Source organism: Mandrillus leucophaeus, unplaced genomic scaffold, assembly GCF_000951045.1.
Source record: "Mandrillus leucophaeus isolate KB7577 unplaced genomic scaffold, Mleu.le_1.0 Scaffold279, whole genome shotgun sequence".
In the NCBI taxonomy this organism is placed as follows: Eukaryota; Metazoa; Chordata; class Mammalia; order Primates; family Cercopithecidae; genus Mandrillus; species Mandrillus leucophaeus.
In genome coordinates, this window is record NW_012102909.1 from 1956635 (window position 1) to 1982718 (window position 26084).

At 42.3% G+C, this 26084-nt stretch overlaps 1 protein-coding gene across 1 annotated transcript in view; it reads right to left on the minus strand.

The window, feature by feature from the left end:
- Positions 1-3123: 3123 nt before the first annotated feature.
- The window catches only part of AAK1 (AP2 associated kinase 1), a 230480-nt gene continuing 207519 nt past the window's right edge, over positions 3124-26084 (minus strand). The window contains exons 17-22 of the mRNA XM_011985014.1: positions 23116-23211; positions 10037-10138; positions 8160-8261; positions 6368-6478; positions 4300-4410; positions 3124-3371 (exon numbers count right to left, since the gene is read on the minus strand). Coding sequence (XP_011840404.1) covers positions 3277-3371; positions 4300-4410; positions 6368-6478; positions 8160-8261; positions 10037-10138; positions 23116-23211 — 617 coding nt within the window. The 3' untranslated portion in view covers positions 3124-3276. The remainder of the gene's footprint in view (positions 3372-4299; positions 4411-6367; positions 6479-8159; positions 8262-10036; positions 10139-23115; positions 23212-26084) is intronic.

The window sequence follows — 26084 nt, forward strand, 5'->3', positions numbered from 1 at the left end:
GTATGTATTTTTGAAAACATTGGGACTCATTTGAATGTTGTAAAGGGAAAAATCAATTTGTGATGTTTTCTGCTATAGTTATTCCTCTTACATAGCTGGAATAAAAGCAAATCAGAAACATATGCTTATAGCATTTGCCCGTTTTAAACTGGTAGATCCCTGATTATACATTTAAAAAGAAATCTTCTGATACCATTTTATTAGAATAGGTAGGTGTGTGTGGACGCATGTGTTTCTGTAATACTTAAAAAGGAAAATCTCTAAGACTATGATTTAGGCTTCTATTCAGATATCAAGAGAAAGCAAGTTAGTAAAAGCCCATTATAATTCTTTAAAATGTAAACACTGCTGCCATAATAGCAGGAACTACAGAAAATAACTGAAGAACATCAGGATTATATAAATCCTTCATAGCCCTTCTAAACATAATAATATATACTTAGGTCCCTATACTTCTATAATCTTAAAGACCATCTAGTCCAAACCCATTGTATAACTCTAAGGAACAGCAGCTCTGAGAGGTGAAGTGCCTGCTGAAGGTCACTCAGCCAGTGGCTGGCAAGGGCCAGGATGAGATCCCAGGTGGCCTGTCCTGCCCAGGCCTCTTCTCCCCCGACCCTGTTCAATCCAGTTCAGGTCCCACACCTGTAAAATGAAGAGGATGGTGGACTAGAGGATGGTCTCAAAGGTCCCTTAGTAGCTCAGGCTATGATTCCACAGGTACTAGGACACTATGCTCAACTCTAAGAAACTCTTTTAGCTCAGGGATGATGCTCTAAACCAAGGAAGGCTCCGTTTACCAAAGCACTCATATGTGTTCCTTAACAGAAAAACAGTTCTCCCCTTTGAGGAGGCCTTACTCTAAATAAGCCCAAGATGATTTCTTGTCATTATCTCCCTCAGGCTTCTACTACCGTCTCTGGCTTCTAGTCTGCTCATTTTCATTAACTGCCTCCATTAAGCTTTACTGAGTCAAATGACTAGATAATATATCTCAATGTAATCATGGGTAATGCATGAAAAGAACAATTTAGAGATACCTAATTTCTAAACTGTATTCTTCATAGTTTCAATTAAATTGAGAAACTAGATATTTCATTATATTTCTAACATGTATATATGAAAAAAATCAAATATGAAAACATAGAACTCAAACATTATTCTTATTTAAAAATAAACATTTCCTTCATTAATTTATACATTCTTTCTATGTCCAGGAAAGAGAATACAATTCTGACCTGCAGCAATTTTCCTGTCCATAAAGGGGTAAACCAAGTCCTATTTTCACTGCTATCCAACCACAGAGAGCCCTTCGTGGATATCTTTTGCTTTTTAATCCTCGGCAGGAAGCTTGTGCCTCTCTCAGTTTTAGAAATGATCTGTTATCATCTAGAGGCCTTTACCTAGCTCATCTTGTTTCAGCCAGCATGGGAAGTATTCATAGACAGAAGGAAGGCTGGAAGATTCAGACTTTTCCTCCAATGCCTTTCAAAGGCTGCTCGCACATTCCTAGGGTCAAACCTTGCCCTCCAGAATGCAGTGTTTTATACTGTTGTCGCTGTTAAACTTTTTCCCCCCTTAAAGTGCAAACATGAGGAAGAAGAAACAAAAGTACTAGATAGCAAAACAAGCAAATGGACTTGGAATTTTATTTGTACAAATCTGATTAACTGAGAGTTTCCCTTTTGATGATGGACAATGGCACTAGAGGAAGAGAACAAGACTGGGGTTCCCTGTGCCCACTTCTTTTCAAAAGGGTGATGTTATAAAAGTGCTTTCCACATAAGGAAATAAAATACACTTTAATGAGTAAGTGGTGAGCAATGGATAATACAGAGGGTGACCATGAGGCATGTTGTCATGTTAGTGCAGGGGCCTTTATTTATTTTACGAACAATATCCTAAAGTTAATAAAGAACTATGCTTTGTTTTATAATTATTTTTTTAATCTAGGAAGCCAAGGAAAACCAACTGAACATATTCCATTGGCTGCAGCCTTCAATTTAAACATCAGAAAGAAAGGTAAGCTGGGCACACCCAGATTGTGTCCAGCTTGTCAGCACACTTATTTCCGATTATTTGAAAATAAACAACATGCTTATTCTAGAGACAGAGGACCTGCTGAAAGCTTATAGCAACACACAAGTCTATTCAAAATGATTCCATATGTTACACTGTAGGATTGCTGTGTAGTTATACAAGGGGAAGAGATCAAAACCCTGTACAGACACCTGATATCAGACTTGAAATGCCAAGTGGAAACAGAACTATTCAGCATCTTCATTTATACACAATTTACAATATTTGATTCAAAATAAAAATCACAAGAAAAATACATCTGTTTCTGCTACAATTCCTTCCCCTCCCCATCCTCCCCCCACCCCCGCCCCAGTGAAAAGTCTTCTAATAAAAGGTATCATATTACCACCACTGTCTTGTTTTGGTCTAATTCTGAGATCCCACTTGGAACAGTTAACATGAAAAGGAATGGCAATACTTGGGATTTATGTAACGTACACATTTTATCCAAGGATCTCAAGTACTTGCAGTCACGTCTCCAGATCTGAGAAATCACGGTTCAATGGAAGCCAGAAAGCTGGACGAATGCTGGGCAGGTTGCATGGGGTGTAAAATCCCTTGGCTAAGTCTATGATCAAACAAGGTCAAAGTTGGTTGGCTAGAGCTGGGCTCAATTTCTCTTCTCAAATGTATACTACCAGTCAGTAAGTTTTACCCTTTCTTAAACCACACACCCATCTCCAGGCTAGTGCCTAGAGTTAAGACCAACTGAAGTAGCCATGTCCTCATGATAATGCATCAGGATAAAAAGCAAAAACAGGGAAATACATTCATCAGCATCTGGCCAAAGGAGACAGGGGTTGGGAGAATTGATTTGGGAGGCCATTCCTAGCAAGAACGAGACAAAAATGTCAATTCACTAGTTTCAGTTACAGTTAAGCTTTTGGTGGAGTCGATTCCAGCAGAGGTGAAGCTCATGGCATCTAGCGCTTGATTTAAGATAATGCTATTGAAGAAGGGTAATGAGAAAACACAGCAAACTAACAAGGAGGAACTGGCCAAGGAATATCTGGAGGGCCAAAGTGATTTTCTTTCCTTATCATTTCTACAGGAGAAGGCAAGGGGTAGGAGAAAAGGGCTGGAGGGCCCCTTATTTGCAGATTTTTTTTTAAAAAAATCATTTTTTTCATAACTCCGTAATGAAAATGTATTTTACGGTATGAAGGTTACAGAACTGCATCTGCTACTGGGTCACGGCTACAGGTCTATGAGCTGATCCACCAGCAGTAAAGACCTGGCTAGGTTGGGAAGACTGGACTCAGAGCTCCCACTGCTGTTTCTAGAGTGCCCACCTGGAAGTGGAGAGATAGGAATTCAGTACAAAACATAGAGGGTTAAAGGTTTAGATGTGCAGAGCAAGCAAAGAAGAAAAACCAAACCAAAACCAAAACCAAAACAAAAACAAAAAACAAAAAAATCAAACCCTAGAGAAGCAATAGTTTACATTTGCAAACCCTTACATGTTGATTTTGAAACACATACGTTAGCTGTCCACCACCTCCCACCAAAAGCTCAGGCACTCTGTGCACACCACAGTATAGGCAGGACATCTTGCAAAGAGTCCTTGCAAAAGTATTTTCAAATCAATACTTTTTTTTTGGTTGAGAATTGCTGGCTATATACTAACTTCCTGATAATATGAAGCCATCTCCCTTTGACAAAGTAAAAATCAATAATTTTTGCTTTGGGGAGAAACTAGTTATTAAGATACTGCAATAAGAACATGCTTTAAAAAATAAATAGATGGTCCTATGGCAGTTTAGTGTTTTATGGCATGTTCAAATGATTTTCATCCATCAAAGTTGAAAAAGGATGCTCCATGAATGTCAGAAAGATGTGAATGATACCAAAACACAGCTGTTAATCTCTTTGGGAAAAATATTTATTACGGATTATTCTAATCATGATAAAAAATGTGATGTGCTTTTGATATATACCTTCAGGTTTCCACTGACTGAAGATCATTTTGCTTTTGGCTTCATGGTAAAAACTAACTTTTGGCCAACTGTTAAATACTTCTCTCTAAATAAACACCACGGTCAAACTTTAAAGATACCTATCTCTATCTATCTATACTGGTCCAGCCTACAATGATTCTCATTACTCCCAATGTCCTTCATTAAATGTTGATGCTTTTCTTCCCCCTTGCAGATTAGGTGCATGACTATTTTGAAGAGAACTGAGGCCAAGCTCTTCTCTTTTCCCCATCCTCTTTCTTACCTTGTGGGTTTTTGGTTATCAATACAGGAATAGGGTCAAACTCATCTTCAGCCACCTTGTCCGAGCCCTCAGGGACATCAAAACCTGAGATGAGATTACTATCTTCTGCAGCTTAATACAGAATGCAAGTACACAAGCAGAAACAACAGAGGTAGAGATTAGCAAATGAGAGAATGCGAAAGAGGCACAAAGATCTCAACTGTACAGCCCTGTTATTTCCAAAGGTGAAAGTACTCATCTTTCTGAGTTGAAATAAAAGTAGCAAAACTGGAAAATACAGAGATATAGAAAAAAATGCTTTAGAGTTGGTCATGTTAAGACTTTTATAAATGATTAGGGAGAAGGGTTCTTGGAAGAATTCTAATATTTATAAGGCATTAATTATAATTATTGTGAGGTATCTCTTCAATGTCACTAATCCACAAAGGCATAGGAATAAGTCACTTGTCTTCACTGAGGGAACAGAGGCCTAACAATATTCGAAAAACTCAAAACTGGGACAGCGGCAGGGGCGGGGGAGGAGGAAGAGAATTGGTGGCTCTCTAAGAAGTAACCACTGTCTACAAGGCAAACAAAATACTGCTGGAAGGACTCACTGCACTGTGACTGGGAAAAAAAGACATTGAAACAACTCAGCCGCCTCAGGGAATGTTGAGGCACAAGATTACACATACTGAGGCCTCAAGTAGAAGGTTTGTTAGAATAGTCTTCTCCATTCTAATTAAAGCTATCCTACCCGCAAGCAAGTGCTAGCTGAGCACCTATTTTGCAAATGATGCTTCTCTGTAATTCTACATTGCTGCTGACACACTCCTGCCAGACATCACTGTCTAAATAGGTAACTTCCCTCTACATCATCTATAAAAACATAATCATTTTAATGTTATCAGGGGTAAAAACAAAAACTCAGCTATTACCATTGCAAACCACAGGGGTGATTATTTTTAGTCATCCTGGGGAGTCTTCCTTCTTGAATTTTCTCCTGAAGGGACTTAAGCTCTTCCTTTTCTATGCATTTTCTCTTTCCAGAAGACTATTTTCCCTACCCAATCACCGAAAGTTTGGTAACAAAGTAAGCCAGGCATTGAGCCTGATACTGTCACAAACTACTCATTGAATAGAATCTGATTCAAGCTACCTCTGTCCAGCAGGATTTCAGACCACTATTAACCCAAGACTAAAAAATGAAAATGGTAGATTAGAAAGAGAAATCCAGTAACCAATCATGACTTGAAGGTGAACTTCTACAAGTTCAAACTTACAGGACTGACTTTTGAGGAAAGATGCTTATTTCTTTATTGCAGTCATCACTATGCAATAACTTTGAATCAGATATGATAAAACCATTTTACATCTAAGGCCAACAAGCATCATATTGATCATTATAAGCAGATAGTAGATAGTCACATCAACCGTCTACTTGAATTGATTGCAAAGGTACCTAGCTTTTAAAGGTAACACGGAATATCTGCATTCTATGTTCTTGCCAGAAAGCAATACTTTCACCAATCTGTTGTCTAGGTCTTTTTTTAGATTTAATTTTATTTATTTTTAGTACCTGTCTGCTATTTTTTTTTTTTTTTTTAAGACAGAGTCTTGCTCTGCTGCCCAGGCTGGAGTACAGTGGTATAATCATGGCTCACTGCAGCTTTGCCCTCCTGGCCTCAAGCAATCATCCTACCTCAGCCTCCCGAGAAGCTGGTACCATCGGTGCATGCTGCCATGGCTGGCTAATTAAAACATTTTTTTGTAGAGACTGAGACTCTGTATGTTGTCCAGGCTGGTCTCAAATTCCTGGGCTCAAGTGATCCTCCCACCTCAGCCTCCCAAAGTGCTGGGATTGCAGGCCTGAGCTACCATACCTGGCCTATTGTCTAAGTCTTAGTAAATATTCTCACTGAGAGGTATTATAACACAGTATGTAGGAGTACAAACTCAAGTTTTCCATAGAAGGAGGTAGTTTTAAAACTTCACTAGTAAAGACTTTTGATAAGAAAAACTCTCAAAAGTTGTTTAGTTCTTTCCCCTCTAAGGACACATGCGGGCCTGAGAAGAAGAAAGCATTTACCTTTATGGACTGGAGCAGAGATTGCTGTGGGGGCAAACTCTTCCAGAAGGTCAGTAGTAGGGTTAGAGAGCAGAGAACAGTCAAGCAGGGAATCTTCCCCGGTGAGAGAATCTGAGTCCAGATTCACAGCATCCCAGGTCAGTGATGGCATTAAGTGGCACACACAACAATATCGTGAGATTAGATCTTAGCCTTTAAGTTACTGCATTTACACATTACACATACAAGCCAAGGTGGGAGAAAGAAAACCAAAAGAAATCTGGGAAGCCTTCTGGATTTTCATCTACAGAAACATGTCTTTCTAGATTCCTCTTAACATTAATATAGAAATAGAGGAAAATTTTTTGCTCAGAGGTTGCTGGTTAAACAGGTCTGTGATTTGGATGCTGAGCTAACTTTAGCACCTCAGTTCTTAGTGAATGCCATTTGGGAGAAAAAACTTTACAATTAGACTTTCACTTAAAGTTTCCCTAAACACTCAATGAAAGAAGTTACCATAGGACGAAGTATCCAAACTGATTAGGAGAGGGTTGCCTCTGGCTTATTATTAGCAGAATGCGACAAGATTAAACAGTACCTTCTAGAACCAGGTTCCCACCCACAATGCCTCTTACTAGTATTCTTTACATTGAAATTGGCCCTTTGAACATGATTTTGATTTCAGAAAACCAAGACAAAAACTCAAAGTATTTTTTTTTTTTTTTGAGATGCAGTCTGGCTGTGTCCCCCAGGCTGGAGTGCAGTGGGGCGATCTTGGCTCACCGCAACCTCTGCCTCTGGGTTCAAGTGATTCTCCTGCCTCAGCCTCTTGAGTAGCTGGGATTACAGGCATGCGCCACCACACCCGGCTAACTTTGTATTTTTAGTGGAGACGGGGTTTCTCCATGTTGGTCAGGCTGGTCTCAAACTCCTGACCTCAGGTGATCCACCCACCTCAGTCTCCCAAAGCGCTGGGATTACAGGTGTGAGCCACCACACCCGGCCTGAGTTTAAGCATTTTAACACAGGGATTGTTTTCTGAGAAAGTTTTCTAGGAGAAAACATTCAAATGAGAACAAGGAAAACAAATCATATTGTCTTTGGAGGTATTTTTTTTTTCACCTGCATGAATTTATCCACACGTTTCCTAGGCTTCTAATTGTTTCTATCCAAGTTTGAAAACCAGATACTTTTATCAAGGGAATTATGGACCCAAAAATAAAAAAAAGGTTACCAAATCTGTATTTGTGGGCAGTTAAGAAATTCTATTAAGACTGTAAGACTGAATTTTGAAATCAGGGTACAAGCAATATTAGATCTAGGGAAGACTTCAACTTTGCCTACAATTTAATAGCAAATTACCTATACAAGATTAAAGCACTATGCTGGGAACAGAACATCAGTATATAGAGGATGAGCTCCATGGCCATCACTGACATTGGTAGACTGGAAAGATGCACAGCAATCTGGAGGGTTAAGGGTGTCCTTACAGCTCGGTGGAGTTCTTTAATTAAGGACATAGAGGGATCCCGCCACCAGTGAAAAGAATCTTGAATAAAGAAATACTGTAACCAGAGAAAGCCCAGAGATTACTCCACAGAGAACATGGCTCCAAAAAATACTCGGTTCTTTAGCAAGGAAATATATCCCTCAACATCTAGAAGCTGGGGCTGTAACAATTCAGAGTGCCCATTTCAGCAGGAAGTACCTGGGCTGCAAAAGAAGCCCGGGATCGATCGAGTCACGTGAAAAGACTGGCTCAAAGGTTCACCGCACCGACCAGTCCCTGCAGCTGCAGAGACCCCTGACTGACCTGTGCGATTCGAGGTCACAGATTCCGTCTGAGATGGGAGGCGCTGGGGAACTGGGGGCTCCAGTCCTGGGATGAGACTCTCAACAGCAACGTCAGCTTTTTCTTTCGTAACAGAGCATTAAGAAGAGGAAAGGGTAAGGGAAAGGGAGTCAGAAGTTTCTTTAGGAAATTCTGTGAAGCTTTCTTCTTTTTTCAAATTCTCATTTTTTGAGATGGTGTCTCGCTCCTGAGCTCAAGCGCTCTCTCCCACCTTGGCCTCCAAAGTCCTGGGATTGCAAGCGTGAGCCACAGCACCCAGCCATGTGAAGGCTTTCTTTTAACAGGTCTCTAAAATGCCAGTCTCAGGCAAGGTGGAAAGAACAGTAAGTTCCTTTATTTCTGCTGCTCTGAATGTCTAGGCTTCACTGAGCATGCGTGTGCAAGGCGAAACACTGCGGCCAGTCTCACTGATGATCAGTTCTCATAAACAAATTCGGAACGTAAGCCGCTCAGCAAGCCTCTTCCATGTCAGAAGAGATGGGTTGAAAGGTACCTTAATTTTTTCTGGTAATTTCACTTTTATTAAGGGATAAACCTGGGGGCAAATATCCTCTGTGCCATGTGAAGGCCATTAATCCATCTCAAACCCCATCCCAGGATGTAGCTGGGAGGCCTTTTACACCATGTGACACCCCTCAGCTGCAGGCCTACCTCTATGCAAGGTCATGGCACTTCTGAGTTCTAGGACTTTCTGCCCAAAGGCATTATTAGGTGTCTCATGATTGGGCCCTCCTGAAGTACAGGGGCCTTGAACATTTTGCAAATTTGGCCTGCCTTGCTGTTGGAACACAGGGAAATGTGAGACAGGAAGCAGACCGAGCCCCTGCCCTGGATTCTATTTATGGGGCTTAACCAGTGGGCAAAATGTTTTCTCAGTTACTGATACTTGGTATATACACGGACCTTATAACATTTTTAAAATTTTGTTTAAGATGGGTCTCTGTCACCTAAGCTGGTGGGCAGTGGCATGATCAGGGCTCACTTCAGCCTCAAACCCCCTGGTTCAAAGCGATCTTCTGTCTCAGCCTCCCAAAGAGCTGGTAGCACAGGTGTGCGCCCCCAACCCTGGCTAATTAACATTTTTTTTTTTTTTTTTTGTAGAGATAGGGTCTTCCTATGTTTCCCAGGCTGGTCCCACTGCAGCTGGATGTACATGGGCCTTCTAAAGAAGAATCTGGGCTGGGCATGGTGGCTCACCCCTGTAATCCCAGCACTTTGGGAGGCTGAGGTGGGTGGATCACCTGAGGTCGGGAGTTTGAGACCAGCCTGACCAACATGGAGAAACCCTGTCTCTATTAAAAATATAAAAAGTAGCTGGGCGTGGTGGTGCAAGCCTGTAAGCCCAGCTACTCGGGAGGCTGAGGCAGGAGAATCGCTTGAACCTGGGAGGCAGAGGTTGCGGTGAGCCGATATCACGCCACTGCACTCCAGCCTGGGCAACAAGAACGAAACTCTCTCTCAAAAAATAAAAATAAAAAATAAAAATAAAAAAAGAAGAAGAATCTGCTAAATTTCATTAAGTTCAGCAAAGGTAAAGTCTAGTTAGAAACCAACTTTTTAAAGTTTTTCTAACTACATGTGAAACTTTTCACATTCCTCCTCATTCATAAGAGATCCACTTTAGAAATCTTAAGGTATTAAGAAAGGCAAAAAATAGACGCTGTACCCCTGAAAAGCAAGGAAAACACTTCATTTGGAGTGATACAAGTGAGATTAAATAGCTTTGGCTTCTGGGGTGGCAGGGCTATTCCCTGGGGACTGGTTAACTAGGTACTTGTCATTCTTGAAACAGGCACACATATCATGCATGACTGAAGAAACAGAGATGATGACTTTACCAATTACAGCATCGGAAGTGCTACCAAAAGGATCTGTCATAGGCAAGAGGTCAGGGAGCAGAAGAGAAGTGTCAGGAGATTTGAGTCCCTCAATTAGTTTTTCTAAGTTGGGCAGAGAGACAAAAAGAAAGCAAAAATGTAATGAGATATTAAAGCCAGCGGATCATTCACTATTCTCTATGCAAACACATTTTAGGGGGGGTCAATATTTGGTATAGATTCACCATAAAAATTAATGCTATTAATATCTTAACAACAGGCTCTCAAAATTGGAAGTTTAAAAATGATTACTTCCTCAAGTGAAGTAGTCACTTTGTAAGGCATTCCAGATGCTGCCCTGGCTGTGTCTGCTTGTTTTTATTTGAGGTGTAATTTGCATATAATAAAAGTCACCCATTTTAAGTGTACAATGTGGTTAGTTTGGACAAATGTATACATTCATATCATTACCACTGAAATGATACAGAACATTTCCAAAACCTGAGAAAATTCCTTCATACCCCTTTACAGTCAGTGCCTTCCTCTCACCACAGACCCTGGTAACATTTTACAGATCTGCTTTCTGTCCCTACAGCTTTGCCTTCTAAAGAATTTCCAGTAAGTGGAACCATAGAGTATGTAGTCTTTTGAGTGTGGTTTCCTTTCTGTGGCATAATGCCTTTGAGATGAAATTCATCTGTGTGGTCGCAAGTATCAATAGTTTGCTCTGTTTTTCTGCTGGGTCCTGTTCCATTGTATGGCTGTACCACACTTTGTTGATCCATTCACCAACTGATAAACATTTGGTTGTTTCCAGTTTTTAAGCTAGTAAAAATAAAGCTGCCATAAACATCTGCATATAAATATTTGTACGTTCATTTTCCTTCCTGGGCTTAGTTTTGAATCTCTCTCTCTTTTGGGGGGTTGGGGGGGACTTTATTTAGAAACAGTTTATAACTCACCAAGACAATCAATTCAACCACACCTAAGTTGACTTCAACGATCATTTATTGTCTGCCAACTGTGCACCTGTGACATGCTGGCAGTCATATTATTCCATGGTCAAATCTCACAAAATTCACTTAAGCCTGAAAATGGATTACTCTTGATGTCTTCTGGCCAAGAAATAAAAGGACGCCAGAGCCACCAGACTTGTCACACCTGGTAACTTAAAATGATTCTTCTAGCCCTGATCCATCAAGAACCCTCTATTTACCTTTAAGCTATTAAAGGTAAAGCATTAACTTGAAACAAAATAATGAATCATAGAATCTTACAGGAGGAAGGGAATTTAGAGCTCATATTTCCTGTTAAGAGGAGACTTAGATCACATAAATTCTGTAACTTGCCCAATGAAAGGCATGTCAACAATGTTCTTTTAAACCATGGAAATGTCATTAAGATAACTAAAATGAAAATGTTTGCTTGAGAAAAAGAAGTGACTTAAAGTCCAAGAACGTGTATATAACGTTGTAATAAATCTGTATTCTTCTAGGCCATTTGGGAATTGAGATAAGCAAGAAATAAATTGATATTCATGGAAAAACAGGAACCAAATTTTAGGTGATCTTCAATTTAGGTGATCTGTAACTACACAGGTCAAACAAAAGAATGGATTTCAGAATCTTGGCAAGATATTTGCTTTAGTATAATTAACACACTGCAGAAAAAGACTTACATGTAAAGCCAATTCACCCTCTCTGGAGTCTATGGAATGTAGGTAACTTTGAATTAAATGACAATAAGCTACATTTCTCATTTATACCTCGTTTATATTTTTAAAACAAGAAAGGACAGCTGGGAGCAGTGGCTCACGCCTGTAATCCCAGCACTTTGGGAGGCCGAAGTGGACGGATCACCTGAGGACAGGAGTTCGAGACCAGCCTGGCCAACATGGGGAAATCCACGTCTCTACTAAAAATACAAAAATTAGCCAGGCATGGTGGCACATGCCTGAAGTCCCAGCTACTCAGGAGGCTGAGGCAGGAGAATTGCTTGAACTCAGGAGGCGGAGGCTGCAGTGAGCCAAGATTGTGCCATTGCACTCCAGCCTGGGTGACAGAGTGAGACTCTGTCTCAAAAAAATAAAATAAAATAATAAATAAAAATGAAAAAAGGAAGGAAGAAAAAAGGAAGCTTTTCAGTTGCAGGAAAAAACCCTCACAGGGCACTAACCAAGTACACAAGTATAATTATATTAGCATTAACCTTACACTGTATATGACATTATAAGATGTGAAAAATATCTCTAATAATTTTCAGCATACTGGTAAAAATAAGATGGTTTCCCTAAAACGTCTAACTTTGCATTGTTCCAAACACTAGTTTTTGCTTCATTCCTCTCTCCTCAAAAAACTATCACTTAAAAAAATGAAATGATTTGCTTCTTTTAACTTAGCACTTACATATTTGCAATCTTGGAAAGCAATGGATAAAAAGTAAAGACCCAAAATTATTTGCTTGTCTTTCATACAGCAGTTTATCTTGGTGCAAAACCTCAGGCTAGCATTCTTTCAGATTCTGAATTCTAGCCTCTCTGGTGACATGTTGTGACTCTGGCACAGTTCCTTAACCTTCTGACATTATCTCCTCATCTGTAAAATGGAGATGCCTCCCCCTACTTTTTTGTACTTGTCACTCAATACCATCTCCTCTAAGCTTTTCCCCACCTTCCTGCCACATCAGGAATCTTCTGGGGCATCCTGCACTCAATTCTCTTGCAGCCCTTAAACATGACTGAAGGTAGGGAAGGGTCTTACGAACCTTTGTATCCCAGTTCTTGGTTTCCCCTCAGATGCCCTGCCACATCTATGCCGTTTGGCTTGACTGGGGAGGTGGAAAGAACAGGAGTTGAAGAAGAATCTCCCTCTTTTCTTTTCTTTTTTTCTGAGATGGAGTTTCACTCTTGTCACCCAGGCTGGAGTGCAATAGCACAATTTCGGCTCACTGCAACCTCCCCCTCCCATGTTCAAGTGATTCTCCTGCCTCAGTCTCCGGTAACTGGGATTATGAGTGTGCACCACCACACTCAGCTAATTTTTGTATTTTTAGCAGAGATAGGGTTTCACTATGATGTCCAGGCTGGTCTTGAACTCCTGACCTCAGGTGATCCACCCACCCTGGCCTCCCAAAGTGCTGGGATTACAGGTGTGAGTCACTGAAGTCACTGAGCCCAGCCTTTCTTTCTTTTTCTTTTTTCTTTTTCTTTTTTTTAAAGAGATAGGAGGATAGTGCTCTGTCACCCAGGCTAAAGTGCTATGGAACGATCACAGCTCACTGCAGCCTTGAACTCCTGGGCTCAAAAGATTCTCCTGCCGCAGCCTTCCGAGAAGCTAGGGCTACAGGCATGTACCACCATGCTCGGCTAGTTTTTTTTATTTTTCATTTTATTAGAGATAGGGTCTCGCTATGCTGCCCAGGACACTCTTGAGCTCCCGGCCTCAGTTAATCCTCCTATCTCAGCCTCCTGAGTTGCTGACATTACAGGTATAAGCCACTGAACCTGGCTCAAGAATCTAATATTTTTATAAGTCATGAGCAAAAAAGCATGTGGGAGGGTAAAGAAGTACATGAGTGTACACGTGTTGTGTGGTGAGACAGAACGGTGTAAACTGCCTAATTTAGGGAGGCTTGTTTTCCGACCAAACCTCAAAGTAACAGGCTATTCACATAGATAACTTGTATGGTCACAGCTGCTTGGGAAATACTCAAATACAAGAAATGTTGGAGGGAGGAGCTGCAGACAGAACAATACCAGGTACAAAGCTGGGAGTGAGAGCAGAGGCCACGTCTATGTAAGGTGGACAGCTGTGCAAAAAGCTGCTTGGACTCCCAGGATTCTCACAGGGAGGGAAGGTTCCCAGTGACTCAGTGGGTCTTCAGGTGCCATCACAATGACGGACATCACTTACATTTGTAGAGCTTAATATCAAATATTTTCATTCATTATTCAAAAACCCCTGGGTTTGGGAATACTAACACAGTTTAACAGAATGAAGATCAGAGACTACGAGAATGTGTGACTTGCCCAAAGTCACAGATTAGACATGGTAGAGCCTGGACTTGTCTTTGAAGTTCTCTCTGTATCTGTCTAGGGGTCTGCCTATCTCCATCAATAAAGGAATATGAGTCTTCACATAGACATGGTCCCAGGGACAATGGTAATGTTATCAGACAGGTTAGCACTGGAAAGAACCTCATATCTTATGTAATTCAGCCTTCTCATTTATGAATGAAGAAACCAGCTCCAGAAAGTTAAGGTAACTTGCCAAAGATCTCACAGCAAGTAAGCAAGAGAGCTAGCTAGCTGATACTAAGACTCAGATATTTGACCACACTAGAGATTAATTCTTCTGGTTTAACTAAAGTTTTGATTGCCTAAAAACGAAAGGACTCTTAGAAGAGGTCACATCTAAAGCTATTACTGGTCATTTTTGGCCATTGTAAATGAAGAACTTGAGAAAAGGATATAATGGGAGGCGCAAGAAAGGCTATAGGATGCTGACAGTCTATAACTCATGGAGCCTGGAGGCCTTCCATCTGCATCAAGGGCTGGCCCTGATATCCTTTGTTCTATAAATTCTGTCCTTTCTCTTACAGTTTAATAGAAACACACTGAAGCCAAGTATCATGATGGGGCATGGAGAAGAACAGCACAGAGAAGAGAGTGGTGAATGTAGGAAACTGTAGAAGTGTTTCTTAAGATCCAAAAACATCAAACTTCACATCAGCATATCGTGACTTAGTGCTGTCTAATGAACAAAGATCTTTTTTCCCCATGAGTGATGAGAAGTAGCTTCTTTGGATGCAAAGGCAAAAGCTATTCTTCTGGGACAGTACATACCTGAAATGTACAAAGACTGACACTGTTATTCTCAATTATTTAAGGGGACAGACCAACGAAACCCCCAAATTATTTATAAATTGTATTTTAGAAATGATTTAATCTTCCTAAGAAATGTTTGTGAAAAGCAGTCGACAATTCTGAAGAGAAGAAAATGGTCCAGTTTTGCATTAGTTTTTGTTTGTTTGGTTTGTTTTGTTTTGTTTTTGAGACGGAGTTTCACTCTTGTTGCCCAGGCTGGAGTGCAATGGCACGATCTCGGCTCACTGCAATCTCCACTTCCTGGGTTCAAGCAATTCTCCTGTCTCAGCCCCCCGAGTAGCTGGGATTACAGGCGCCTGCCACCACGCCCAGCTAATTTTTCTTATTTTTATTAGAGATGGGTTTCGCCATGTTGGCCAGGCTGGTCTCAAACTCCTGACCTCAGGTGATCCAAAGTGCTGAAATTACAGGTGTGAGCCACCACGCTCGGCCAAGTTTTGCATTAGTTTTTAGGCTTACTCTGATATTTTTAGAACTGACTCCAGACTCTAAATGTGTGTGTGTGCACGTGCGCGCGTGTGTGTGTGTCTGAGGGAGGTGAACAAGGGTTGAATAACTATTGGGTACTATGTTCAGTACCTGGGTGATGGGATCAGTTGTACCCCAAACCTCAGCATCATGCTATGTACCCAGGTAACAAACATGCACATGTATCCCCTAAATCTAGAATATAAGTGGAAGTTATAAAAAAATGATAGAGAGTATCATTTTGTTGATTTATTTTTACCTTTTATTGTGATACTATACATTTTTGGAATTTTAGCTGGGGCCTGCAAAATCCCAAAAAATAAAGAGTAAAAGAGCCTGCCTGAATTTAAGTTGCCTGATTTTTCTAAGCAATTTTCTCAGCTGTAAACAGATTAAGAACTACTTTAAAGTGTTGTTGGGATTAAAAGGGTGTATTTATCAGAATGAATGCGTGTGTATAAATAAAGCATTTGGTATATAAAAGGGGATTAACGTCTCTTTTAAGTAAGAGGACTAGATGGGCGAGGGGGTCACTAGGCCACAGGTGCCTGTGATTACAGTAGTGAATATGGGTCAAGTTCCATATTTTACTCAAGTGCCTTGGGTGAGAACAGAATAAGCAGAACTGTTAGAATAAAGTGAAAGGTGTGGATGAGGCAGGATGTTCTAACAGAGAGGTAGACAAGGTACTAAGAAACAGAAGACCTGTTCCGCACTAAGTGTGTGTAGTACTTTGGGCAAATCTCTTACTCTCTCTAGATTGAAGTTCTCTTATTGACAAAATGAAGATAAACTGGCCAGGTGGAATGGCTCACGCTTGTAATCCCAGCACTCCTACCTCAGCCTCCAAGTAACTGGAACTACAGATGCATGCCACCATGCCTGGCTAACTTAAAACTTTTTCTTTTTTTTGAAAAAATGGGGTCCCTGTATGTTACCCAGTCTCGTCTCAAACTCCTGGCCTCAAGTGATCCACCCATCTCAGCCTCCCAAAGTGCTGGGATTACAGGAGTGAACCACCATGTCCAGTCCCTCTCTTAAAATATCAAAAGAGATGCTGGCTGTGGGGCTCACCCCTGTAATCCCAGCGCTTTGGGACACTGAGGTAGGTGGATCATCTGAGGTCAGGAGTTCGAGACCAGCCCGGCCAGCATGGTGAAACACAATCTCTATGAAAAATACAAAAATTAACCAGGTGTGGTGGTGCAAGCCTGTAATCCGAGCTACTCGGGGGGCTGAGGCAGGAGAATCGCTTGAAGCCAGGAGGCGGAGGTTGCAGTGAGCTGAGATGGCACCACTGCACTCCAGCCTGGGCGACAGAGCGAGACTCCGTCTCGGGGGAAAAAAAAAAAAAAAGAGGACAGGTACCTACTTATACAGGCTAATAAAACCAACGGCTTGCTCAAGGCCCATTCTGACTCTAGTTAAGAATATGACCAGGAGGAGCAGAACAGGCTGAACGGACAGACATGGAAGGGCCGAACATGAGCCCCACCAAAAAAGAGGACGCAGCTGCTCCAGCCTTGTGGCTTTGAAATCTATGTTCTGTCTGACTTGGGGTGTAGGCCCTGAAGTCTCATGATGAGAGATTATGTTTTAAAACTCTAGTCACCCTAAAAAAGAAATAAAATAAAACGAAATCTAGTCACTCTAAAGAGTTCTTAGCATTGAGAAACCATTTGTGACATCTGCAAGTTGGAAGCAAAAGTCAAACATCATGCCCCATTCCAAGTTCATTTTAGAGAATTAAATCTGCAGAAAGATAAGCTTTCCAGAGTAAAAACACATACTATGACCAACCTTGGACTTCTCAGTATCACGAGACTGCAGTTGGAAATGAGGAAGATGCCAGGCCAACAGTTATGAGAAGAATGCCCGTCTTGATGACAAACCATTGAGAAAACACAGCTTCTCTTGCTTAACTTCTCAAGAGATGATGAAGTGCCATAAACCAAGAGGCACTTTTTAAAAAAAAGATTTTAATTCTAAGAAGCAGCACTGATGGGGCAATGAATGCCTTCTTGCTTAGTCTGTGGAAAACCGAGATCAGTACTGCAGAGTTGTTATAAAAATCGTTTCCTCAAATCCTTGTGCATTGTTGGTGGGGATGCAAAATGATGCAGCCTCTATGGAAAACAGTGGTCCTCAAAAAGTTAAAAAGAGAATTAGCATATGATCCAGCAATTCCATTTCCGGGTATATACCCAAGAGAATTGAAAGCAGGATCTGGAAGAGATATTTGTACACTCAATGTTCACAGCCGGGTCACTCACAAAAGACAAAAGATGGAAGCAATCCAAGTGTCCATTAACAGAGGAAAAGAGAAAGAAAATATGGTATATACATACAATGGACTATTACTTAGCCTGAGAAAGGAAGAAAATTCTGACATATGCTACAACATGAATGAACCTTAAGGATACAATGCTAAGTGAAATAGGCCAGTCACAAAAGGACAAATACTGTATGATTCCACTTATATTCGGTTCCTAGAGTAGTCAAATTCATAGATACAGAAAATAGAGTGATGGTTGCCAGGGGCTGGGAAGAAGGGAAAACAGAGAGTTGTTGTTTAATGGGTACAGAGTTTCAGTTTTGCAAGATGAAAAAAGGTGGGTGGATGGATGGTAGTGATGGCTGCAAAACAATAAGAATGTACTTAATGCCACTGAACTGTACACTTAGAAATGGTTAAAATGGTAAATCTCATTATGTACATTTTACTACAATTTAAAGAATGATTTAAAAATATTGTCCCCAATTTTCAGAGAAAATTCCTCCATCTTTCTAATATATATCTATGTGTGTGTACATACACACACACACATTTTTTGAGAGACAGGGTCTCGCTCTGTCACACCCAGGCTGGAGTGCAGTGGTGTGATCATAGCTGATTGCAGCCTCAAACTTCTGGGCTCAAAGGATCCTCCTGCCTCAGCCTCCCAAGTAGCTAGGACTACAAGCATGCACCACTATGCCTGGCTAATTAAAAAAATTTTTTTTCTTTTTAGAGACAGGGTCTCACCATGTTGCCCAGGCTGCTCTCAAACTCCAGGGCTCAGGTGATCCTTTCACTTTGGTTCTGCAAAGTGCTGAGATTATAGGCATGAGTCTGGCCCAGCCTCTTTTCTACCATATTTTAAAACGCTGGTACTACTTGTAGCTTATCTGTTTCCTAATGCATACAGAAGGCAAATAAATGGACAAGCAGCATTTCAGCATCAATGAAATACTCTGAGACTCACTAGCCATGCATCATTTGGCAGCTTTGTAAGCATACAAACGTTCATGGCTATGATTTTCATATTCCAGACCTTCTAAGAAAATTGGTTTTATAGTGCTTTGAAAAATAAAAACGTTCCTTAAAACAAACCAGCGAACCAACCTATAATTATCCAGTGCCCTTTACCCATAGTTTGACAATCACTGTATCCAGGAAATCTATTTTAATGGCTCTCAGTTGTGCAAAAGTTAAAGGTCATAAGAGCAAGTTTAATTTCAACAAGAGAAAAATATCACTTTATGATAACTAGGACTCCCCCACTGGGAATAGGGATGTAGAACCAAAGTTGAAACAGCATTTCCCATCTTTATAGTAATTTAAAATTCACATAGAAATTTCAAATATATGATTTCATCTAAACCTTGAGAACACCCCATGAGGTAGGTTTTAGTATTGCCAATTTTAAGGATAAGAACGTACAATTTAAGTGATTTGACCACAATCACCTAGCCACTAATGGCTAGAACTCAGGTCTAACAGTTTCAAATCTATTTTTATATTTCCCAAAGCCTTAAATTTAGCTCTCTGGTCAAAGGCTTTATTGATCTAGGAACTGTCCCAAAGATAAAAGAAATATCCACTGTTTGGGGACTGTGGGCAAGAGAAGGAATGTGTGGCCGAGCACAGTCAGAACAACACTAGGGCCTCACTTCCTCACCCACACAATGAGGGCGTTACTTGACATTACCACCTACCACTCCCCAGTATCTGTAAGATCAAAGGTACTGGTATGTGATCATTTTAAAAGTATAAAATAAAAATGTTAAAAGTCATTGAAAGGCACGGTCTTCAGGAGACTGAGAGTCCATGAGTCTTTTTTTTTTTTTTTTTTGAGATGGATTCTTGCTCTATCACTCAGGCTGGAGTGCAGTGGCGCGATCTTGGCTCACTCCAATCTCCACCTCCCGGGTTCAAGCAATTCTTCTGCTTCAGCCTCCTGAGTGGCTGGTACTACAGGTGCCCACCACCATGCCCAGCTAATTTTTGTATTTTTAGTAGAGACAGGGTCCCACCATGTTGGCCAGGTTGGCCTTGAACTCCTGACCTCAGAGCTCTGATCCACCTGCCTCATCCTCCCAGAGTGCTGGGATTACAGGTGTGAGCTACCACGCCTGGCCAATTCTTTTTTTTTTTTTTTTTTGAGACAGAATCTTGCTCTGTCACCCAGGCGACAGTGGAGTAGTGTGATCTCAGCTCACTGGAAACTCCTCCTCCAGGGTTCAAGCAATTCGCCTGTCTCAGTCTCCTGAGTAGCTGGGACTACAGGCGTATGCCACCATGCCTGGCTAATTTTTTTATTTTTTGTAGAGACAGGGATTTCATCATATTGGTCAGGCTGGTTTCGAACTCCTGACCTCAGGTGATCCACCCGCCTCGACCTCCCAAAGTGCTGGGATTACAGGTGTGAGCCACCACACCCAGCCTCTCATGATTCTTATCATCAATATAGCTGAGAGTAGATGAATATGTATACAAAACAAAGAAAGAAAACCAGGCAAAAAACCTGACTGGTGTCCATAGTGGGCCGATGGTGTGACAGACTGCTTGCTTTTTGCAGGGTAAAACCAAATTTGTAGTTTCCCCAGGTTCCAGAGACACGGAACCCTGAGCCCTTTTCTCACTCAATATTTAAAAATGTTAAAAAAGGATGCAGTGGCCTTGATATAGAAGCTGTGTAACTGAATGTGCTAGAGGCTGAATGTTAAAATAAGCAGAATAGTCAAAGCCACCGTGGCTAATATAATATACTTAGCACAATTCTGCAGGACACCATGAAAGGACGGGGCTAAAGGACCTGCTGAGCCTAGCTACTATTCTCATCAGTCCAGGGGCTGGCAGCTGCCTGACACTGTGGGCTGTGTCTTCCTTTATTCACTCTCAAAGAGTGGGTGTGTGGGGACTGCCCAGGAGTTGGCAGAGGTGCAGATGGAAGGCTATGGAGCCAGTCGTCTGGTGCCTGGGAGCTGGGATAGAAATGGAGGGTAATGGGGCCACCTAAAGGCTTCCAGCCTCTGGTTTTATTTCATTCATTTGTCTGATCTGTAAATACTCACTGACTGAATACAGGCAGTGTCCTTGGCACAGCTGATAAAGGTGGTAAATAAGACAGATGAGGCCCCACCCTCAGACAGTGATAAGATGAGGAAAGATGGACTATGTCCTGATAAGGGCTATGAAGAAAAAGTGCCAGGGCATGTGACTGGGAGTGCCCGTTGGACCACACTGGGCCTTCTGAGCAGACGGCATTTAAACGGAGACCCACATGTTGAACGATACAAGGGAACAAAGCTGAAGGGAAGGCTTTCCAAGCTGAGCACCAGCAAGTGCAAAGTCCCTGGGGTGGGAAGGAGCTCAGCTTGTTGGAGGAAAGACAAGATGGAGAGGAAGAGCACTATCAGCTGAGATTAGAGGGGCAGGCAAGGGCCACACCACTCAGGGCCTTGCAGGTTGCAGTAAGCAGCCTGGATTTTATGCCCCCTCAGTGATGTGAGAATTCGCCAGCGCACAGAAGAGTTAACTGTCTACCTTATGTTTTCAACAGATGAGTCCGGTCTGACAGAGCAGAAAGTAAATAGCACACTCCTGGAATTCTCTATTAAAATGTCTCATTTTAGTTGATCTTTCCACTGAAACCCAAGAGAGGTCTTGGCTTAATTGGTATTAAAGTGTATACCAGTAACATTTCAGCGGGAATCCACAGGGATGAAAGAAGCATGGAGGACCAGGAGACAGGAAAGATGACAAGAAGGCAGGCAGGATGGCAGCCAGCTGGCTCTGGTGGCCCCAGATGCATTTCCACAAGCTGGAGCCGATTTCCTGAGCCACCTGGGGCATGTGCCTGGCTCTTCAACCCTGATCCAGAGGACTCCTGTGACAGCTGCACAGGACAGTTACTTGCCTGAGGGCCCTCATCCTCTGCCCTGTGCAAAGAGGCCTTCCTCCTGGCTTCTGCAGCCCATGAGCTACCTAAGCAACAGCAAAGCAAGAACCTGAAGGGGTGTCAAAACGAGAATGCCTCCATCACCTCTTTCCCTTGTCTGATCCCATGATTACCAAAACAGGGAGGAAAAGACAGTCAGCCCCAGCTGGAGTTTACAGCCCACACTTTTCTAACCTTCTGTTCAAAATGAACTTGTCCAAGTACTGCCAGGCATACCTGAAAAGTGCAAAGGAAGAAAGCGCCTCTATTTCATTCCTTTCTTCCTTTAAACTATCCTGTATTGAATCATTCCTTAGTGGTTTTCGATATTTTTAAGCTACATCTAGCTCCAGTAAGCTATACAGTTATAGAGTACCACCTGATCAAGGCAAATGTTTGCTTCTCCTTAGAGGGGTAAACAAATCTGTCTAAAAATAAAAAATAAAAACTGCCTTGGTACCCTAGCTGCAGTCTGTCTTAGTAAGTGATGGTGGGAAGACTTGGTAAAGGATATGAACATCGCAATCACTCCAATCTTGAAGCAAGCAATCAAATACCTTTAATATTTTGGGAGAGAAAAAGAACCAAGCCAGTCCTATCAGTTCAAGGTCAAGAGTTGGCAGGGGCAACAACAGGAAAAAAGGAAAAATGATCAGAAGCAAAACAACTGTCAACTGCTTCTAAGGAGCTGGAACAATTTGCTTTTGTGAAGAGACTGACAGATAAGAGAAAGGACGGCCACTCTTTCCCACATCACTCCTCCCACCAAAAAGAGTAGGGGAGGAAAGCCGGAAGGAAAAGTTTTGGCAACCTGAACTCCAAATGGGAAGCATCCAGTCACTCACTGTTCCAAAAGTTCTTTCTGTCAGAACACACCAACCACTTTCTACTTTTTAGACTGCTACTTAAAATTGAGATATGGTGGACTACAAGAGATATTGAAACTCCTGCAGTCCAATGCACTTCACCGATGACGATCCAAGCCCAGAAGGTTTTTCAGGTAGGGGCAGAGGCTGGAAGGGAACCCAGGTTTCCTGACTCACATTCCCTATTAATTATTATCACATTCCCTAATTTTTATTATGTGTTTTTATATTATAAAATAAAAAGACATTATAGAAAAGTAAGAACTGAACAAAAGTCACCCATAATCCCATTATCACGCTATCACCACTATTCATATTTTGTTCACTTTATCATGTGCTTACAGGCTCCCCGCCATTGTTATAACCATATTGGACTAATGTTCTTTCCAATACGTAGGCCCCTCATGTCACCTTTAACACCATCAAGGATGAAAAACTGAACACTGACATAATATGGAAATCAATCTGGTATAACCTGAACTGATTTTATCTTTGCTAAGGGCTAGTACCCTCCAAGACAAGTTTACCCCTCTTATTGAGTAAAACTATGCAACAGCAGCCTATTATTAGGGCTTGGAATTCAGATCCTTTTCATGGGGTGTTTAAGGCAGAACTTTCCACAGGGCCTGGGACATGCAAATCAAGCTGTTTAACCTCAGAACATTTCTATTTACCTACCTGGTGCATCAGGTACTTGAAGAGGAATGAAAGGATCAGACACACTTAGAAGTGGGAGGCCAGAGTCCACAGTCTGCCCACCCTTCCTTTTTTCAGCTGGAGTTAGGTTGGAGGGGAAGGAGGAGTCAGGAGAGAAAAAAAGAGAAAAGCAAAAATACCAAGTAAATCTAGGTAAGTTTACCCTCTATTAATGCAACAGCTCAAACTACAGAGTAAGTCTAAGCCTAGAATCAAAGGGGATGAGTGGCTGTAGCCCAGTGAACAGCAAAGTATCTATGAGATATTCAACCTGGTCCCCTCCCCGACATTTTTTTTTTGAGACGAAGTCTCACTCTTGTCCACCAGGCTGGAGTGCGATGGTGCAATCTTGGCTCATTGCAACCTCCGCCTCCCCAGTTCAAGCGATTCTCCTGCCTCAGCCTCCTGAGTCGCCCACCACCACACACAGCTAATTTTTGTATTTTTAGTAGAGACAGGGTTTCACCATGTTGGTCAGGCTGGTCTCCAACTCCTGATCTCAGGTGATCCGCCTGCCTCAGCCTCCCAAAGTGCTAGGATTACAGGCGTGAGCTACCGTGCCTGGCTCAGCCTGGTCCTTGTAACATATTATGAGATGCAATTAACGATAAAACCAGGGTATTCATATGTCTGAAATTCCACTTCTTTCTTGGACATACTGCAATCTACAGTATCTCTTTCAGAATGTCTAGAGGAGGTATTGTGCATATCACACATTTTAGCACATAAACAAACATTAACACTATCTGTTTTGTAATCTAGCATGTATATAGGTACTTCCTATGTGTCTATCACCCTCTTGAGGTCCTTTAAGGACTAAGTCCTACTATATCACCTTGATGTCTAATACAGTGATAGGCAGACACACAGAAAGCGGCAGAAATAGACTTCTTGCCTATTGCAAAGTTAGACAAGCCCCAATCTCTGTACTATATTTAACATACAATTGGCATTCATTCTATATTTGGCAAAATATAGATTTACAGAAATCTATACACCCTATGGAATAACAGAGCTTGACGTGGTCTCAGAATTTTCTGGCGCAATTTTCTTATTTCCCATAAAAGAAAATGAAGCCTAAAAGTTAAAGACTAGCCAGAGGTAGGATCAGAAGCCAGGTTTCTTGGTTTCCACATATCACTCTTTTTATTTTCTTTTTTCTCTAAGAGACTGGGGTCTTGCTATGTTAACCAGGCTGGACTTAAACTCCTGGGCTCAAGCGATCCTCCCACCTCAGCCTCCCTAGTAGCTGGGGACTACAGGCACACACCACCACATGCAGCTTTACATTATCATTCTTTTCTTTTCTTTCTTTTTTAATTTTTGAGACGGAATCTTGCTCTGTCACCCAGGCTAGTGTGGTGCAATCTCGGCTCACTGCAACCTCTGCCTCCCAGGTTCAAGTAATTCTCTGCCTCAGCCTCTCTGCCAGGTGGCAGGCGCCAGTAATCCCAGGTGCCTGCCACCACACCGGGCAAATTTTTGTATTTTTTAGTAGAGACTGGGTTTCACCATGGTGTCCAGGCTGATCTTGATCTCCTGACCTTGTGATCCACCTGTCTCAGCCTCCCAAAGTGCTGGGATTACAGGCGTGAGCCACTGTGCCCGGCCATACATTATCATTCTTTACTCTGCATTTTAGTATTCAGTTTGTTCATTAATTAAAATCTCATTTTGTTTGTCAGCTGTCTTTCTAGAAAAAAAAAAAGCCTCACTTTGTTTCTATAAAGTGGGTTTTTAAAAAACGTTTTATTTTGAAGTTATACAGAATCACAAGAAGTTCCTGCACATAGAGTCCTGTGAACCCTTCAACCAGCTTCCCCCAGTGATGTCTTATATAAACTGTAGCCAGAGATCACCAACACCGGCACAGTACTGTGGCCCTAGGCTCCTGGGTGCTCACCAGTTGTTACGTGGCCCTATTTGTGCATGTGCGTGCTGTTCTTTTCTTCTTCCCTCAGTGCCGAGGTCGCCCATACCTCCAGCTCTGGGACCACACCCGCACCCTCTGCTCCGTTCTCCCTCCACATCACCCCACCCCACCCCACTCATGTCTCTCTGCCTCTTTTCATCTCGCTGCCTGGACATCCCTGTCTTTCTCAATGACTCCTGAATCCCTCCTTCTCAGCCTGAGTGGTGCCGGGTTGAATGTGGAAATCGTAGGGCTCAGCATCCCCTCTACTAATCCCTTTGGCCTGGGCCATCAAATGTGGGACGTTTCTTTTCACCTCTCTTGGCCTCACTGTTGTGTCTGTAAAATGGGCTTGTGGAGAGGCAAAGTGCTGGGCATGTGGGGGCATCACTGGCAGCACCTCCGTGGGCACCTGGCTCTGATTTCCTTCTTTCCCTGTCTCGGACTTTACCTGTGTCTGAATCTTGGTCTCTCTCCAGTTCTGCCTCTGGCATGAGGAGGATGCTCTGGGGTCTACTGAGAGTTTCCACCCCACCCACCTCTATTCTACATTTCTCGTAGTCAGTGGCTGACCAGGCCTCTTTCTTCCCACCTCCCCTGCCCCCGAGAGCCCAGTGCTCCAGTCCCTTGCCCTTGCCTACTCAGTACCCAGCATCTCTTGAATAGACTCTGCCACTGTCATGGCAGCCACCTCTGCCACCCTTAATGCTACCTCCTCGGGGCCAGCAAGATGTAGTCTGAGATGCATGATAAAGTGGAAGGCAAAGGTGGGATTGCTGGATGGACCAGCAACCTTTTCAGCACCTGGAATCTGGGCGCCTCCTTTGCATCCTGGCTTCCAAGACATATGGGCTTTCACTCCAGAGGCCCTTGAAATGTGGGAACCCAGTGCCCCGGGCCCAGACACGGAGGAGGCGGCATGTGTGATGCCTACCATTCCCCAGGTGTGCAGGAACCTCCCAGCCCCAGCTCAACTAGATGGGTAACAGGCAAGGGCAACAGGGACAGACAGGGGTGTTAATGCCCAGATGTGGCAGAA